At 46.6% G+C, this 19,591-nt stretch overlaps 1 protein-coding gene across 7 annotated transcripts in view; it reads right to left on the reverse strand.

Moving 5' to 3' along the window:
• The window catches only part of LOC124048018 (diacylglycerol kinase beta-like), a 169,696-nt gene that overhangs the window by 10,144 nt on the left and 139,961 nt on the right, over nucleotides 1–19,591 (reverse strand). For all 7 annotated transcript variants that reach the window (XR_006841172.1, XM_046368379.1, XM_046368389.1 and 4 more), the window contains one exon: nucleotides 18,606–18,807. Coding sequence is in view for 6 of the 7 variants with exons in the window: in XM_046368379.1 (XP_046224335.1) it covers nucleotides 18,606–18,807 (202 nt within the window). In the remaining variant the exon portion in view is untranslated. The remainder of the gene's footprint in view (nucleotides 1–18,605; nucleotides 18,808–19,591) is intronic.

Genomic DNA, 19,591 nt, shown 5'->3' on the forward strand with positions numbered 1-19,591 from the left:
GTGTGACCTTCTCTTTCCAGAATCTCTTGGGCTACCACATGTGTGTGACCTTCCCTTTTCAAACTATTTTTGTTGTTGTTAGAATTCAATCATATATGATTTTACATAATTTTTTCACCATGACCCTTCGTCTACTCTCCTAGCAATGGGTCTCAAACTTGTAAAGCACATAATACAAAATAACAAAAAACACTACCCGGTACAGGAAAAGTGACATCCTTGATGTTCTGGATCAATTTGACCCGCAATTTGATCTTGACCTTGGTTTATATAGCTTTTGAATGGTGTATCCTATAAACAAGCTGCGTTCTGCACAAGGATGGTGAAACCATGATGATCACATATATTATGTCCCTGTGAGGCTCAGAGGCTGAGCAACACTGATCTGAAGTCAATTTGACCCGCAATTTGACTCTTGAACTTGATCTTTTCTAACTCTTAAACAGAATGTACTAGAAACAAACTGCTTTCTACACAGGAATGGTGTGACCATGCCAATCACATAGCTATTAGATATATAGGATTTCCTTATGACGCTCAGGGGCAGAGCAACACTGGTCTGAAGTTGAGCTACAACTGAGTTTTGACAAATTATAATTTCCGACATTGGATCACAAACAATCGGACAGATATATAACTTTTTGGCTATCAACCCAGGGAAAAGAACAACTGAAAGAAGACATTCTCCTTTAATTACTGTGCTTTCTGTGTTTGTTGTACTAACTGTACCGGGTCAAACAGACCCGTAACATAACAGGTGTATAGCAAAATAGATCATAAAAGAAGGGAATTAAAAGAATGTTTTAATTTTGTGCTTCACGCTCGGTGCTGTTCAAGTTTATACAGAGATAAGTTAGTCAGTGAGTCACTCAAACTCTAAGATTTTAGTTGACAATTTTACAGCAAATGTCAGATGAGTGATGGGGGAAACATTCAGAATCACTGAGGGTAATACACAGTAAGTGAATATACTGACTCACTACATATGGGGAGAAAGCAAAAGAGCAGCAGAGTATCATTCAGATACTGTACATACTGTATACTGTACACTGTACACTGTACATACTGTACATACTGTATACACTGTACATACTGTACATACTGTATACTGTACATACTGTACAAACGGTGCAGTTTAATAACTAAAAACCCACAGAAAAACAGAACAATCAAATAATGGGTCCATAACCCGACTCACAGCAGGACAGACATGCACAAGCACTTACAACAAACAATCACCGACAAGGAAATGAGGGGGAACAGAGGGTTAAATACACACCAGGACAGACATGCACAAGCACTTACAACAAACAATCACCGACAAGGAAATGAGGGGGAACAGAGGGTTAAATACACACCAGGACAGACGTGCACAAGCACTTACAACAAACAATCACCGACAAGGAAATGAGGGGGAACAGAGGGTTAAATACACACCAGGACAGACGTGCACAAGCACTTACAACAAACAATCACCGACAAGGACATGAGGGGGAACAGAGGGTTAAATACACACCAGGACAGACATGCACAAGCACTTACAACAAACAATCACCGACAAGGAAATGAGGGGGAACAGAGGGTTAAATACACACCAGGACAGACATGCACAAGCACTTACAACAAACAATCACCGACAAGGAAATGAGGGGGAACAGAGGGTTAAATACACACCAGGACAGACGTGCACAAGCACTTACAACAAACAATCACCGACAAGGACATGAGGGGGAACAGAGGGTTAAATACACACCAGGACAGACGTGCACAAGCACTTACAACAAACAATCACCGACAAGGAAATGAGGGGGAACAGAGGGTTAAATACACACCAGGACAGACGTGCACAAGCACTTACAACAAACAATCACCGACAAGGACATGAGGGGGAACAGAGGGTTAAATACACACCAGGACAGACGTGCACAAGCACTTACAACATACAATCACCGACAAGGACATGAGGGGGAACAGAGGGTTAAATACACACCAGGACAGACGTGCACAAGCACTTACAACATACAATCACCGACAAGGACATGAGGGGGAACAGAGGGTTAAATACACACCAGGACAGACGTGCACAAGCACTTACAACATACAATCACCGACAAGGACATGAGGGGGAACAGAGGGTTAAATACACACCAGGACAGACGTGCACAAGCACTGACAAAAAAACTATCACCGACAAGGACATGAGGGGGAACAGAGGGTAAAATATACATAATGTAATTGATGGGATTGGAACCAGGTGTGATGGAAGACAAAACCAATGGAAAATGAAAAGAGGATCAGCGATGGCTAGAAGGTTGGTGACAAGGAGAGGGACCAACTTCGGAGGAAGTCGTGACATTTACAGGCGCCTACTGTGAAGGTGTTGGTGAATGGAGAAAGGCAGAGTCCGACATGAAAAACAATAAAGCACAAAACAGAGAGGGAAGCCAGAGGGTTAAATAGAGGGTTAAATAAGGAACATAATTCATGTAATAGAAATCAGGTGTGTATAATGAAGACAAAGCCAAATAAAAATGAAACATGGATCGGTAGCGACGAGAAAGCCGGTGACGTCGACCGCCGAACGAACAAGGAGAGGGACCAACTTCGGAGGAAGTTGTGACACCTACAGAGACACAGAGACAGGTGTATGAGCAGAAAGGGAGAGAAGAGCTCTCTCTGGCTGTGTCCCAAATGGCACCCTATTCCCTATATAGTGCACAACTTTTGACCAGGGCCCATAGGGAATAGTAGTGCACTACGTAGGGAATAGGGCCTCATAGGTATCCTCTGCCCCATAGTGATCCTCTGCCTCTAACAATATAATTTTTCACTGAAAGAATAATAGGATTGAGATCCATTAAGAGAAAACTGGGCATGAAGAGCCCTGGATTAGTGACACTATAACACCATGACTAGTGACACTATAACACTGTGACAAGTGGCACTATAACACCGTGACTAATGACACTATGATTAATTGTGAGATTGGGCTCATAGTAATGGCTGAAATGGTATAACTCAAATCAACCTGTATTTGTCACATGCGCCGAATACAAGTGTAGACCTTAACATGAAATGCTTACTTACAAGCCCTTAACCAACAGTGCAGTTCAAGAAGAGTTAAGAAAATACGCATAACTAATAAACTGCGAGTAGCAGCAGAGTACAGAGCAAACGGAGGGAGGTATCAATGTAAATAGTCCAGTGGTCATTTCATGAATTGTTCTGCAGTCTTATGGCTTGGGGGTAGAAGCTGTTAAGGAGCCTTTTGGTCTTAGACTTGGCGCTTGCCGTTCAGTAGTAGAGAAAACAGTCTATGACTAGGGTGACTGGAGTTTCTGACAATTTTATGGGCTTTCCTCCTTATTATATAGGTCCTGGATGGCTGGCAGTTTGGCCCCAGTGATGTACTGGGCTGTACGCACTACCCTCTGTAGCGCCTTATGGTCAGATGCTGAGCAGTTGCCATACAAGGCGATGATGACACTGGTCAGGATACTATCAATGGTGCAGCTGTTAAACTTTTCGAAGATCTGGGGACCCATGCCAAATCTTTTCAGTCTCCTGAGGGGGAAAAAGTTTTGTTGTGCCCTCTTCACGACTGTCTTGGTGTGTTTGGACCATGATAGTTAATTGGTGACGTGGACACCAAGGAACTTGAATCTCTCAACCTGCTCCACTACAGCCCCGTCAATGTTATTAGGGGCCCTTTTCGGCCCGCCTTTTACTGTAGTCCACGATCAGCTCCTTTGTCTTGCTCACATTGAGGGAGAGGTTGTTGTCCTGGCAACCACACTGCCTGTTCTCTGACCTCCTCCCTATAGGCTGTCTCATCGTTGTCGGTGATCAGGCCTACCACTTAATTATGGTGAAGGAGTCGTGGGTGAACAGGGAGTACAGGAGGGGACTAAGTACACACCCCTGAGGGGCCCCAGTGTTGAGGATCAGGGTAGCTGATTGAGAATCAGTGTGGTTTCATTCCATTCTATTAAATCCATTCCAGCCATTATTATGGGCCGTCCTCCCCTCACGAGCCTCCTGTGATTCAACCTACTATAACTTTCTCTTTACAGATTATCTGGATATAAATGGCCTAATAATGAATATGAAGTCTTTTGAGACAAATTGCAATGTTTGAAAATGTTATACAAATTGTAATACATATTGATATGTATTATGTAACTTTATGTATTATGTAACTTTAGACCACAGCTCCCTATAGTCGCTGAGAAATGTATGACAGAAAGAGAAAGAGAGAGAGAGAGATGTCCACCCAGTATCACTAACAGTAGAGCAGGTCAGCCTCTTACATAACACAGACACCCAGTGCATTGTGGGATGGATGGCGGGTAGCTGGCCAAACTGGATTGGCTCTCCTGCCGTGCCATTGGCTGTCACACAAACACGACGGGTATAGCAGTCATACAAAATAATGTTTGATGTTTGTAGTCAGTCCTTGGCAACCAGTCCTGCTATTCTCCCATACCAGTTCAATAGTTTTCTAAATTAATCTTTTTGATACACAACTGCTTTGATAGTACTGCCTCCTACAGTAGCTCTACCTGCAGTATGTGTTCCAATAATTGCTCTGTTATGTATTTATAATCCAGGGTGTGTTTCCTTCCTCCATCCCCTAGCTCCTGACACAGTCCGACTGTCAATGTTTCAGGGTGGCCGGAGTGGAAACTGGAATGGAGCCCGGAGAGGAGGCCAGAGAGGAGATCGGAGTGGAGACTGGAGAGGAGGCCGGAGTGGAGGCCGTAGAGGAGGCCAGAGAGGAGATCGGAGTGGAGACTGGAGAGGAGGCCGGAGTGGAGGCCGTAGAGGAGGCCAGAGAGGAGATCGGAGTGGAGACTGGAGAGGAGGCCGGAGTGGAGGCCGTAGAGGAGGCCAGAGAGGAGATCGGAGTGGAGACTGGAGAGGAGGCCGGAGTGGAGGCCGTAGAGGAGGCCAGAGAGGAGATCGGAGTGGAGACTGGAGAGGAGGCCGGAGTGGAGGCCGTAGAGGAGGCCAGAGAGGAGATCGGAGTGGAGACTGGAGAGGAGGCCGGAGTGGAGGCCGTAGAGGAGGCCAGAGAGGAGATCGGAGTGGAGACTGGAGAGGAGGCCGGAATGGAGGCCGTAGAGGAGGCCAGAGAGGAGATCGGAGTGGAGACCCGGAGAGGAGGCCAGAATGGAGGCCGAAGAGGAGGCCGGAGGGGAAGCCGGAGAGGAAGCTGGAGTGGAGCCCGGAGAGGAGGCCAGAGAGGAGATCGGAGTGGAGACCCGGAGAGGAGGCCAGAGTGGAGGCCAGAATGGAGGCCGGAGAGGAGGCCGGAGGGGAAGCCGGAGAGGAGATCGGAGTGGAGACTGGAGAGGAGGCCGGAGTGGAGGCCGTAGAGGAGGCCAGAGAGGAGATCGGAGTGGAGACTGGAGAGGAGGCCGGAGTGGAGGCCGTAGAGGAGGCCAGAGAGGAGATCGGAGTGGAGACTGGAGAGGAGGCCGGAGTGGAGGCCGTAGAGGAGGCCAGAGAGGAGATCGGAGTGGAGACTGGAGAGGAGGCCGGAGTGGAGGCCGTAGAGGAGGCCAGAGAGGAGATCGGAGTGGAGACTGGAGAGGAGGCCGGAGTGGAGGCCGTAGGAGATCGAGGCCAGAGGAGGCCGAGGAGATCGGAGTGGAGAGACTGGAGAGGCCGGAATGGAGGCCGGAGGGAGGCCAGAGAGGAGATCGGAGTGGAGACTGGAGAGGAGGCCGGAGTGGAGGCCGTAGAGGAGGCCAGAGAGGAGATCGGAGTGGAGACTGGAGAGGAGGCCGGAGTGGAGGCCGTAGAGGAGGCCAGAGAGGAGATCGGAGTGGAGACTGGAGAGGAGGCCGGAGTGGAGGCCGTACCAGAGAGGAGATCGGAGTGGAGACTGGAGAGGAGGCCGGAGTGGAGGCCGTAGAGGAGGCCAGAGAGGAGATCGGAGTGGAGACTGGAGAGGAGGCCGGAGTGGAGGCCGTAGAGGAGGCCAGAGAGGAGATCGGAGTGGAGACTGGAGAGGAGGCCGGAGTGGAGGCCGTAGGAGGCCAGAGAGGAGATCGGAGTGGAGACTGGAGAGGAGGCGGAGGGAGGCCGTAGAGGAGGCCAGAGAGGAGATCGGAGTGGAGACTGGAGACTGGAGGCCGTAGGAGGAGGATCGGAGTGGAGACTGGAGAGGAGGCCGGAGTGGAGGCCGTAGAGGAGGCCAGAGAGGAGATCGGAGTGGAGACTGGAGAGGAGGCCGGAGTGGAGGCCGTAGGAGGCCAGAGAGGAGATCGGAGTGGAGACTGGAGAGGAGGCCGGAGTGGAGGCCGTAGAGGAGGCCAGAGAGGAGATCGGAGTGGAGACTGGAGAGGAGGCCGGAGTGGAGGCCGTAGAGGAGGCCAGAGAGGAGATCGGAGTGGAGACTGGAGAGGAGGCCAGAGAGTGGAGGCCGTAGAGGAGGCCAGAGAGGAGATCGGAGTGGAGACTGGAGAGGAGGCCGGAATGGAGGCCGTAGAGGAGGCCAGAGAGGAGATCGGAGTGGAGACCCGGAGAGGAGGCCAGAATGGAGGCCGAAGAGGAGGCCGGAGGGGAAGCCGGAGAGGAAGCTGGAGTGGAGCCCGGAGAGGAGGCCAGAGAGGAGATCGGAGTGGAGACCCGGAGAGGAGGCCAGAGTGGAGGCCAGAATGGAGGCCGGAGAGGAGGCCGGAGGGGAAGCCGGAGAGGAAGCTGGAGTGGAGTCCGGAGAGGAGGCCGGAGTAAGGACAGATGGTTAAGAGGAACTAGACGACACTGTGTAACTGTTACTGCAGTAAAGGGAAGGTGAGTGGATGGTAAAGGTGTGTGGGCGGGTGTGGCCTGCTTGGCCCACTGACAGTGTACAGAGGAATGCCACCATGGAGACAGATACATAACTCCTCTCTGTCCTTTCTCACATACAGTATATTTAGACAGTTTGTGTTCACGTAACACATGCTTTTTAACATAAGAATATTCACACTCTCTAACGCTTTATGCAGAACTTGTCAAAATGCTCAGAATTTGTGTTCTTATGCTATTCAGAAACAACACTTTCATTTCTCATGACAGTTCTCATGGGAAAAAAACCTGGTTGACCATCCAACTCTTCAGATATAAGGGACATTTACAAAGTTTCTCATATACTCGCATAGGAAAGATTGGCTTATTGAACCAGATGTTCTTGACAGTTGAAAGTATGTGCCAGGATGCCATAGCTCTTCCCACAATCCTCGCTGGGTGACTGATTTTATTATAGTTTAGTCTATTTCTGTCATCGCAAACAACACAGGGGGAAATAAAAAGTAAACCATTCTGATTTAGCTGTGTGAGAGTAAAAACAATGACCTGTTCCTGGATGGCAGTGCCTTGAAATAGCCCACACTACGGCCAGGGTGTGACTCTAACCAGAATGTGTTAAGGGGGAGGGAGGGTGGAGAGGAATCCTGAAGGGAGAGGTTTTTGGAACCTGGCCCGGATTCAACCTGCAATGGTACAGCTCTACAACACACACACACAGACAGAAAGAGAGGGCGACAGCTATATATAAATATATATATATATATATATATATATATATATATATATATATATATATATAGAGAGAGAGAGAGAGAGAGAGAGAGAGAGAGAGAGAGAGAGAGAGAGAGAGAGAGAGAGAGAGAGAGAGAGAGAGAGAGAGAGAGAGAGAGAGAGAGAGAGAGAGAGAGAGAGAGAGAGAGAGAGAGAGAGAGATGGGGGGAAGGTGGTAACAGGGGTGCTTTCTACCCCTGTCCCGGTCACTAAAGGACCCTTCAGTACCTCCCCTCATCTGACCATTATCAATTTCCTCGTCATCAACAGCAGTAGCAGTAACTAACCCCTGACTACAGACTGAGACAGTATTTTACATTGTCACCACTATCCTTCCTTGCTTTGTTACTCGAGCTGGCTTGACTCTTAGAAAAAAAGGTGTTATCTAGAACAATAAAGAATGGTCCACCACCCAAAGGACATCCAGCCAACTTGACACAACTGAGTCAACATGGGCCAGCGTCCCTGTGGAATGCTTTCAACACCTTGTAGAGTCCATGCCCCAACGAACTGAGGCTGTTCTGAGGGCAAAAGAGGGTGCAACTCAATATTAGGAAGGTGTTCCTAATGTTTTGTACACTCAGTGTAGTTTACTTAACTGAAGTTACTTTGAAAAAGTAGATCACTACATCCAAACTACTTTTTCAAAAATGATCGAAATCACAAATGTCATAGATTACAAATTGAATGAACAGATCACTCTGGAGTGATGATGTGTAATTTAGACTATTGATAGGGCAACATTTAGATTTCCGCCTGACTAGACATACCCAAACTTAACTCATTTTCATGAAATGTCCATAAACAATAACTGGTAATGTTGCATAGTTTTAGAAAGTTCTGGAACTCACATTTCTGGTCATTTAAAAAAAATAAAAAATTGCTGAGGTGTTCTCACTTTTGAGGACACAAGGTGATGTACAGTGTACAAATATTATGGAAATATGACAAATAATATAGAATTTTGTGAGTTATTCAACAAAAGTGGGGCAATAGGGCTTGAAATGACTGAAATGCTTTCTGAATATAGCGATAATCAAATGATAAATTACTTGCTATAACTTTTCACGTCTAATAACTGTAAAATAAATATGATCATACTTGTGACAGTACTATATCGGCACTATTTCATATAACTGACGACAGAAACGCAAGTCAAATACAGTACGTTCAGACTTGTGACAACTTCAGCTTTAATTAAGCATTCAATTATTTAGCCTTTTTGTAGTCTTCTTTCAATTCTATGACATTATGTTGTATTGTTTTAATGTTGAGAGCTCTAAATCAGGCTGAGAATATCACAGTGAGATGAAACCACAACGGCTGGACTCACTAGACTGTCACCGTTCATATGACGCCACTCACTCAGAGGAAGAGGAAATAGATTATTTGTCTGGATGGACCAGAAAATGTGACACATCATTCTCTCTCTGCTGAGAAAGTGGCAACAGAGAGCAGACAGATGGGTCTTTGTGGCGTTATAAGGCACGGGACCTTACAGTGTTTTGTTGTGTTGTTTCAAGTAGGCAGGTCTGATGCCGAAAAATACAGGAAATTCTTGCCTACTTTCCCCATATTTTATTTTTGCTAAAAAAAAGTTGTGTGTAATTCCAAACACACACACACACACACACACACACACACACACACACACACACACACACACACACACACACACACACACACACACACACACACACACACACACACACACACACACACACACACACACACACACACACACACACACACACACACACACACACACACACACACACAGACATTCATGCAAAATAAATTCAAGCAAACACAGTGCTGCAGAGTAAATGGCAATAACCATAAATTGCATGTACCCAGAAAACACACAAAACTCCCCACACCCACATCCTCACACACACAAACAGACGCTCATGCAAAACAATTAGGCATAAACACACAAGGCTGTGAGCGTGAAGCAAATAGCAAGCAAGGCAGATCCTTTAAAGGTACATCATGACTGGACAGCTTAAAAGCACTGTTAATCAGTGTGCCAGAGGCAAACAAACACTGCTTGACATTTAATGATATTGATCTTTCAGAGACCAGAAAAGGGCCAAGGATGCCAGATGGTGGTTAGGTTAGTATAAGGAGCCATGGCTGTGTTCACTGTTGCAGTGTTCAGGAGTCAAAAATGCAGGTGGGACATCACCAACGATAAGATGTTATGGATGGAATACAACTCCAATGGCATACTTCACAAACCACAACACAAACAAGGCAACGGTAAACATGTCGCCTCACCTTGGACCAATTGAGATATCTAACACATTTCAGTTAATTACTATAAGCTCCTGCCTTGGGCCATTCAGTGTAGTTTAGTAAATGACGGACCTCTATGGCAAGTTTTGTGAAAATTGGGCCAGTTCTGTGTGATTAACGTACAGACGTTAGGACAGAGACAGATCCAGTCCCCTCCCCAATTTCATCGCGGGGGACAATAAAATACACAAGAATGGAGCTGTATTTATTTGTATGTATTTAACCTTTATTGAACGAGGCAAGTCAGTTAAGAACAAATTCTTATATGACAGCCTCCCCCGGCCACACCCTAACAGAGAGTAGCAGATCAGTGTGCAGGGGTATGAGGTATATGAGGTAGGTATGTACATTAAAGAACAGTAAAGTGACTAGGCATCAGGATACATAATAATAAGGTATATGAGGTAGGTATGTAACATTAAAGAAGAGTTAAGTGACTAGGTATCAGGATAGATAATAATAAGGTATTTGAGGTAGATATGTACATGAAGGCAGGGTAAAGTGACTAGGCATCAGGATAGATAATAATAAGATATTTGAGGTAGATATGTACATGAAAGCAGGGTAAAGTGACTAGGCATCAGGATAGATAATAATAAGGTATTTGAGGTAGATATGTACATGAAGGCAGGGTAAAGTGACTAGGCATCAGGATAGATAATAATAAGGTATTTGAGGTAGATATGTACATGAAGGCAGGGTAAAGTGACTAGGCATCAGGATAGATAATAATAAGATATTTGAGGTAGATATGTACATGAAGGCAGGGTAAAGTGACTAGGCATCAAGATAGATAACAATAAGAGCAAAGCAAGGCAAAGTAAACATGTAGTCCCCAACAAATGATGCAGTGCCACCCTTGGCCAATAAGTGCAATTTTGTAACTGACAGATCTCTATTCACACAAGTTGTGTCAAAATCCCTCAGGTGGTGTCTGAGATATCTCGTGGGTTAGCTAGACCCATATCCCTGAACACGTGTGTCTGAGATATCTCGTGGGTTAGCTAGACCCATATCCCTGAACACGTGTGTCTGAGATATCTCGTGGGTTAGCTAGACCCATATCCCTGAACACGTGTGTCTGAGATATCTCGTGGGTTAACCCATATCCCTGAACACGTGTGTCTGAGATATCTCGTGGGTTAGCTAGACCCATATCCCTGAACACGTGTGTCTGAGATATCTCGTGGGTTAGCTAGACCCATCCCTGAACACGTGTGTCTGAGATATCTCGTGGGTTAGCGTGGGTTAGCTAGACCCATATCCCTGAACACGTGTGTCTGAGATATCTCTGAGCTATATGAACACGTGTGTCTGAGATATCTCGGGTTAGCTAGACCCATATATCTCGTGGGTTAGCTAGACCCATATCCCTGAACACGTGTGTCTGAGATATCTCGTGGGTTAGCTAGACCCATATCCCTGAACACGTGTGTCTGAGATATCTCGTGGGTTAGCTAGACCGTGTGTCTGATATCCTAGACCCATGAACACGTGTGTCTGAGATATCTCGTGGGTTAGCTAGACCCATATCCCTGAACACGTGTGTCTGAGATATCTCGTGGGTTAGCTAGACCCATATCCCTGAACACGTGTGTCTGAGATATCCCTCACGTGTCTGAGTTAGCTAGACCCATATCCCTGAACACCTGAGATATCCCTGAACCCTGAACACGTGTGTCTGAGATATCTCGTGGGTTAGCTAGACCCATATCCCTGAACACGTGTGTCTGAGATATCTCGTGGGTTAGCTGAGACCCATATCCCTGAACACGTGTGTCTGAGATATCTGAGATATCCCTGAACACGTGTGTCTGAGATATCTCGTGGGTTAGCTAGACCCATATCCCTGAACACGTCCGTGGGTTAGCTAGACCCATATCCCTGAACACGTGTGTCTGAGATATCTCGTGGGTTAGCTAGACCCATATCCCTGAACACGTGTGTCTGATATCCCTGACCCACCTGAACACGTGTGTCTGAGATATCTCGTGGGTTAGCTAGACCCATATCCCTGAACACGTGTGTCTGAGATATCTCGTGGACCCATATCCCTGTTAGCTAGACCCATATCCCTGAACACGTGTGTCTGAGATATCTCGTGGGTTAGCTAGACCCATATCCCTGAACACGTGTGTCTGAGATATCTCGTGGGTTAGCTAGACCCATATCCCTGAACACGTGTGTCTGAGATATCTCGTGGGTTAGCTAGACCCATATCCCTGAACACGTGTGTCTGAGATATCTCCTAGACCCATATATCCCTGAACCCTGACGTGTGTCTGAGATATCTCGTGGGTTAGCTAGACCCATATCCCTGAACACGTGTGTCTGAGATATCTCGTGGGTTAGCTAGACCCATATCCCTGAACACGTGTGTCTGAGATATCTCGTGGGTTAGCTAGACCCATATCCCTGAACACGTGTGTCTGAGATATCTCGTGGGTTAGCTATCCCTGAACACCTGAGATATCCCTGAACCCTGACACGTGTGTCTGAGATATCTCGTGGGTTAGCTAGACCCATATCCCTGAACACGTGTGCAAAATTCTAAATGGTGGAAAATCCATCATGACAGACCTGAGGCAAATTTGTTCCTTGTGAGGAGAGTGACCCATGTACCAAATTTCATGACCTTAGGTCAAACAGGGTGAGGGGCGTGACCATTCAAAGTTTGCATTTTCAATCTCTTGTTATGACGCCACCATCTGGCCAATCAGTGTCATATTGTAAATGCCGGATCTCTATGGCAAGACGCATCATTCACCCAAGTGTCGCATCATTCACCCAAGTGCTGTATGAGATATCGCATGTGACTAACGTATGAACGAACAAACTTACAGACGGACAGAGGTAGATCCACAGACGGACAGAGGCAGATCCACAGTCCCCTTCCCGATTTCATCGTGGGGGACAACTATCTGAGAAGGAAATGTTGTGCGGAAATGTCTTCACGTCAATTATCAAAGTTGCACACCATAGTCCCCACAGCAACAACAAAAGCTACTGTGCTCACGGTCACTATGGCATTGTGTGAGATGCATTCATATGTAACGGATGTGAAACGGCTAGCTTAGTTAGCGGTGCGCGCTAAATAGCGTTTCAATCGGTTACGTCACTTGCTCTGAGACCTTGAAGTAGTAGTTCCCCTTGCTCTCCAAGGGCCGCGGCTTTTGTGGAGCGATGGGTAACGATGCTTCGTGGATGACTGTTGTTGATGTGTGCAGAAGGTCCCTGGTTCGCGCCCGGGTATGGGCAAGGGGACGGTTTAAAGTTATACTGTTACATTGATGCTGTTGACCCGGATTACTGGTTGCTGCGGAAAAAGGAGGAAGGTCAAAAGGGGGGTGAGTGTAACGGATGTGAAACGGCTAGTTTAGTTAGCGGTGTGCGCTAAATAGCATTTCAATCGGTTACGTCACTTGCTCTGTGACCTTGAAGTAGTAGTTCCTCTTGATCTGCAAGGGCCGCGGCTTTTGTGGAGCGATGGGTAACGATGCTTCGAGGGTGACTGTTGTCGATGTGTGCAGAGGGTCCCTGGTTCACGCCCGGGTATGGGCGAGGGGACGGACGTAAAGTTATTCTGTTACACATATACACTGTTTATGTGAGTGTGTCTGCATGGGGTGGCAGGGTAGGCTAGAGCGTTGGACTAGTAACCGGAAGGTTGCAAGTTCAAACCCCCGAGCTGACAAGGTACAAATCTGTCATTCTGCCCCTGAACAGGCAGTTAACCCACTGTTCCTAGGCTGTCATTGAAAATAAGAATTTGTTCTTATTGGCTAGTTAAACTAACTCGTTAGAAAACCCGCTACAATCATGCAGTACAGCGTACAGTCAGAAGCAGTTTAGCAGTTACACCAGTGGGCCCCGGTATCCGAAATTAATTGACTGGGTGGACAACATATCAGTTCATGCTGCAAGTGTTTTGATAGGTTGGAGGACGTCCTCTGAAAGTTGTCATAATTACTGTGTAAGTCAATGGAAAAGGGTGAGAACTATGAGCCTCCTAAGTCAATGTAGCCAGAGGACAGAAGCTAGCTGTCCTCTGGCTACACCATGGTGCTAGCCTACAGAGTTTTGGTGAGACTACTACTGTAGACCTTCGGGGCTCTCGAGTGGCTCATCGGTCTAAGGCACTGCATCTCAGTGCTAAAGGTGTCACTACAGACACTGGCTCGATTCCAGGCTGTATCACAACCAGCTGTGAGTGGGAGTCCCATAGGGCGGTGCTCAATTGGCCCAGTGTCGCCCGGGTTAGGTTTTGGCCTGGGAAGGCCATCACTGTTCTTAACTGACTTTCCTAAAAAATAAAATAAAAATACCTTAATTGCAAAACAGTGTGTTTTAAACAATTATTTGGTGACGTGAATATATTTAGTACAGTTTTATCTAAAAAGGAGAACTTTTTAAACGTTTCACTATTTGGACTTTTGTGAAATGAACTGAGGAGGATGCTCCTCCCCTTCCTCTTCTGAGGAGCCTCCAGTGATGTATATGTGTGTGTGTGTTAGTGGATAAATGTCTCCTCTCCTCTGTTTTCTCAGGCTATAAATACTACAGGCAGCATATGGACAGAATGTCCTCTTGTTGGAGAACCTTTGGGCTAGAAGATGTTAGAACAAGTTGCTGTGCCAGGACAGGGGCTGGGCGTTGGCCTCAGACAGGACAGACAGTGTTGATGGTTGGTGAAGCGGTCTGGTGAGGGGCTGGGTGGGAGGGTGACAACGTCAGAGTGTACAGTACTATACAGTATGTTACAATACGGTAGTGCTGAAGGGCAGAGAACAGCGAAGGCTGCCTGGAGGGCAGTTGAAGATAAAAATCTGTTCTGCCTCTGAACTACTGCCTCTGGCAGTTAACCTACTGTTCCTAGGCCGTCATTGTAAATAATAATTGTTCTTAACTGACTTGCCTAGTTAAATAAAGGTTAAATAAATACAAATATGATGAGTCACACAGCTGGCAGCAGCCTCTCTTTCTTTTTTTCTTGCTTGTTCAGTGGAGTCAGAGGGTCTCCATGGAAACAGGATTCCAACTAGTTCAGTCGAATGAGAAGCACAGAGGCAGGGTGGTTAAGGAATAAAGAGAGAGGATGGATGAAAGAGAGGGAGACAGATGAGGAAGAGCTACAGTGTCACAGACAGGAAGAATGTAACGAAGAGACGACACGGAATCTGGGTTGTTGCTAGTTACCACAGCCACAAAGTCATAATTATGGCTAAACCCCACCTATTTCTACAATTTCTCTACATAAAATCGGATTTTATAACCTTAACCAACCACACTGCTAACCTTATGCCTAACCCTAAATTAAGACCAACAGTTGTTTTTTTTAATCATGCATTTTTACGATAGACAATATTGAATTTGTTGCTCTGGTAACTAGTGACAACCAGGAATCTACCTTTTCTTCTTCATCATCATCCTCACCCTCACCACCATCATTATCATCATCATGTTCACTGTGGGCCCTAGTTATGTCTGTTACACACAGAGCAGGTTTTGGGACAGTAATAAAGAGACCACAGAAGCTGCAGGCACTTTGAAGGGGGGGGGGGAGCAGCATTCAGCAGCCCAGCATCTGAGTCTGTTTTAGTGCTCAATGTTCAGTTTTGGAGGTTAATTCATAGCAACCAAAAACAGCTGCTCGTCACCGACCTAGGCCAGCGGGCACCAGTCCTGCAAGTGCAGCTCGTCCCCAGTGTGCGTGTGTGTAACTCGTCCCCAATGTCCTCTGGGAGAGAGAGGATGCTCATGACTCATTAAGGGTTACAGTGTCACCCGTGCGACACCACAGAGAGCTGACATTCTTCTTGCCGCTGGCTGGTGGGGGACATTGTTGCAGTATGAAACACTTACAATATGGCCCTAGGACTGTTTAGTAAGTGATATGGCACTAGGACTGTTTAGTAAGTGATATGGCTCTAGGACTGTTTAGTAAGTGATATGGCCCTAGGACTGTTTAGTAAGTGATATGGCTCTAGGACTGTTTAGTAAGTGATATGGCCCTAGGACTGTTTAGTAAGTGATATGGCTCTAGGACTGTTTAGTAAGTGATATGGCCCTAGGACTGTTTAGTAAGTGATATGGCCCTAGGACTGTTTAGTAAGTGATATGGCTCTAGGACTGTTTAGTAAGTGATATGGCCCTAGGACTGTTTAGTAAGTGATATGGCTCTAGGACTGTTTAGTAAGTGATATGGCCCTAGGACTGTTTAGTAAGTGATATGGCCCTAGGACTGTTTAGTAAGTGATATGGCTCTAGGACTGTTTAGTAAGTGATATGGCCCTAGGACTGTTTAGTAAGTGATATGGCCCTAGGACTGTTTAGTAAGTGATATGGCTCTAGGACTGTTTAGTAAGTGATATGGCCCTAGGACTGTTTAGTAAGTGATATGGCCCTAGGACTGTTTAGTAAGTGATATGGCTCTAGGACTGTTTAGTAAGTGATATGGCTCTAGGACTGTTTAGTAAGTGATATGGCTCTAGGACTGTTTAGTAAGTGATATGGCACTAGGACTGTTTAGTAAGTGATATGGCACTAGGACTGTTTAGTAAGTGATATGGCTCTAGGACTGTTTAGTAAGTGATATGGCACTAGGACTGTTTAGTAAGTGATATGGCTCTAGGACTGTTTAGTAAGTGATATGGCACTAGGACTGTTTAGTAAGTGATATGGCACTAGGACTGTTTAGTAAGTGATATGGCACTAGGACTGTTTAGTAAGTGATATGGCACTAGGACTGTTTAGTAAGTGATATGGCACTAGGACTGTTTAGTAAGTGATATGGCTCTAGGACTGTTTAGTAAGTGATATGGCACTAGGGCTGTTTAGTAAGTGATATGGCACTAGGACTGTTTAGTAAGTGATATGGCTCTAGGACGGTTTAGTAAGTGATATGGCACTAGGACTGTTTAGTAAGTGATATGGCACTAGGACTGTTTAGTAAGTGATATGGCACTAGGACTGTTTAGTAAGTGATATGGCACTAGGACGGTTTAGTAAGTGATATGGCACTAGGACTGTTTAGTAAGTGATATGGCACTAGGACTGTTTAGTAAGTGATATAGCACTAGGACTGTTTAGTAAGTGATATGGCACTAGGACTGTTTAGTAAGTGATATGGCACTAGGACTGTTTAGTAAGTCTCTCACGGCCAAGCTTCAACAGAAAATGTAGGCTAACTTGTTCCATATGACAAGTCTGGGCTAGGGAGCAGAGGGAAGGGAACACAATACTTCCTTAAGTGTGCAAATGACATAATGTTTGGCATAGAACACAGGAACTTATTCTGTATGGTCAAGAAATGGCAGACCAATCAGACACAATGGATCCTTTGACACCCATAGAAAAACATTACACCAAATCCTAATGTCTGAAATCAGGGGTGGAAATAATTGTTAAAGATATATAGTGGCGACATATTGGCGAGGCCAGAACGGGTCCCACTTCACACCTTAGGGCTTTCCCACTACTGAGCCAAACCAATCCAAGCGGAGCCAAACCAAGCTGGTCTGCCTACCCATGTCAGAGACGCAAACTCGGTCTCAACCTTTAAGTCTTTAATGAAGACTCATCTCTTCAGTGGGTCATATGATTGAGTGTAGTCTGGCCCAGGAGTGTGAAGGTGAACGGAAAGGCTCTGGAGCAATGAACCACCCTTGCTGTCTCTGCCTGGCCGGTTCCCCTCTTTCCACTGGGATTCTCTGCCTCTAACCCTATTACAGGGGCTGAGTCACTGGCTTACCGGGGCTCTCTCATGCCGTCCCTGGGGGGTGCATCACCTGAGTGGGTTGATTCACTGTTGTGGTCGTCCTGTCTGGGTTGGCACCCCCCCCTCTCTTTCTTTCTCTCTCTCGGAGGACCTGAGCCCTAGGACCATGCCCCAGGACTACCTGACATGATGACTCCTTGCTGTCCCCAGTCCACCTGGCCATGCTGCTGCTCCAGTTTCAACTGACCTGAGCCCTAGGACCATGTCCCGGGACTACCTGACATGATGACTCCTTGCTATCCCCAGTTCACCTGGCCATGCTGCTGCTCCAGTTTCAACTGTTCTGCCTTACTATTATTCGACCATGCTTGTCATTTATGAACATTTGAACATCTTGGCCATGTTCTGTTATGATCTCCACCCGGCACAGCCAGAAGAGGACTGGCCACCCCACATATGCTCTCTCTAATTCTCTCTTTCTTTCTCTCTCTCAGAAGACCTGAGCCCTAGGACCGTGCCCGATGACTCCTTGCTGTCCCCAGTCCACCTGACTGTGCTGCTGCTCCAGTTTCAACTGTTCTGCCTTATTATTATTCGACCATGCTGGTCATTTATGAACATTTGAACATCTTGGCCATGTTCTGTTATAATCTCCACCCGGCACAGCCAGAAGAGGACTGGCCACCCCACATAGCCTGGTTCCTCTCTAGGTTTCTTCCTAGGTTTTGGCCTTTCTAGGGAGTTTTTCCTAGCCACCGTGCTTCTACACCTGCATTGCTTGCTGTTTGGGGTTTTAGGCTGGGTTTCTGTACAGCACTTTGAGATATCAGCTGATGTACGAAGGACTATATAAATAAATTTGATTTATTTTGATTTGATACTGAACTGGCCTGATTACGCATCCACCATAGTTAATGGAACTGTGTTGAAAAGGATCATGTTAAAGTTCACAATACTGTGAAGAGGGTACATCATACTGGTGTTGTGTATGTGTATGTGTGTGTGTGGGGGGGGCACTCACCCTGAACACAGAACTTGAGCTCCTTTATATCGATGATGGTACTGGTGGGCATCCTATCCGGAACCTTCCTGCTCATGCGGTTGTAGTTCCGCCTTTTCTTGGTCTCTCCCCACAGGTTGGAGCCGCCGTGCATGCTGGGTATGTTGAGGACGGCGATGCCTTCCAATGACGTGCTGCTGAGGTCCAGGATGATACCGTCACACTTGGGGGACGGAGAGACAGAGATAAAGAGAGAGGTAGAGAACGAGAGGTAGAAAGCGAGACAGGGAGAGAGAGAGGGGGATAGAGAGAGAGAGAGAGTAGAGAGAGAGAGACTACGTACGAAGACTTGAGACAATGGCTGAGACAGAACTGAGACAGAGAACTGAGACAGAGAACTGAGACAGAGAACTGGGACAGAGAACTGGGACAGAGAACTGAGACAGAGAACTGGGACAGAGAACTGAGACAGAGAACTGAGACAGAGAACTGGGACAGAGAACTGAGACAGAGAACTGAGACAGAGAACTGAGACAGAGAACTGGGACAGAGAACTGGGACAGAGAACTGAGACAGAGAACTGGGACAGAGAACTGAGACAGAGTACTGAGACAGAGAACTGGGACAGAACTGAGACAGAGAACTGAGACAGAGAACTGGGACAGAGAACTGAGACAGAGAACTGAGACAGAGAACTGGGACAGAGAACTGAGACTGAGAACTGAGACAGAGAACTGAGACAGAGAACTGAGACAGAGAACTGAGACAGAGAACTGGGACAGAACTGAGACAGAGAACTGAGACAGAGAACTGAGACAGAGAACTGGGACAGAGAACTGAGACAGAGAACTGAGATAGAGAACTGGGACAGAGAACTGAGACTGAGAACTGAGACAGAGAACTGAGACAGAGAACTGAGACAGAGAACTGAGACAGAGAACTGAGACAGAGAACTGAGATAGAGAACTGGGACAGAGAACTGAGACTGAGAACTGAGACAGAGAACT

Source organism: Oncorhynchus gorbuscha, linkage group LG01 (assembly GCF_021184085.1).
Source record: "Oncorhynchus gorbuscha isolate QuinsamMale2020 ecotype Even-year linkage group LG01, OgorEven_v1.0, whole genome shotgun sequence".
NCBI classification, from domain to species: domain Eukaryota; kingdom Metazoa; phylum Chordata; class Actinopteri; order Salmoniformes; family Salmonidae; genus Oncorhynchus; species Oncorhynchus gorbuscha.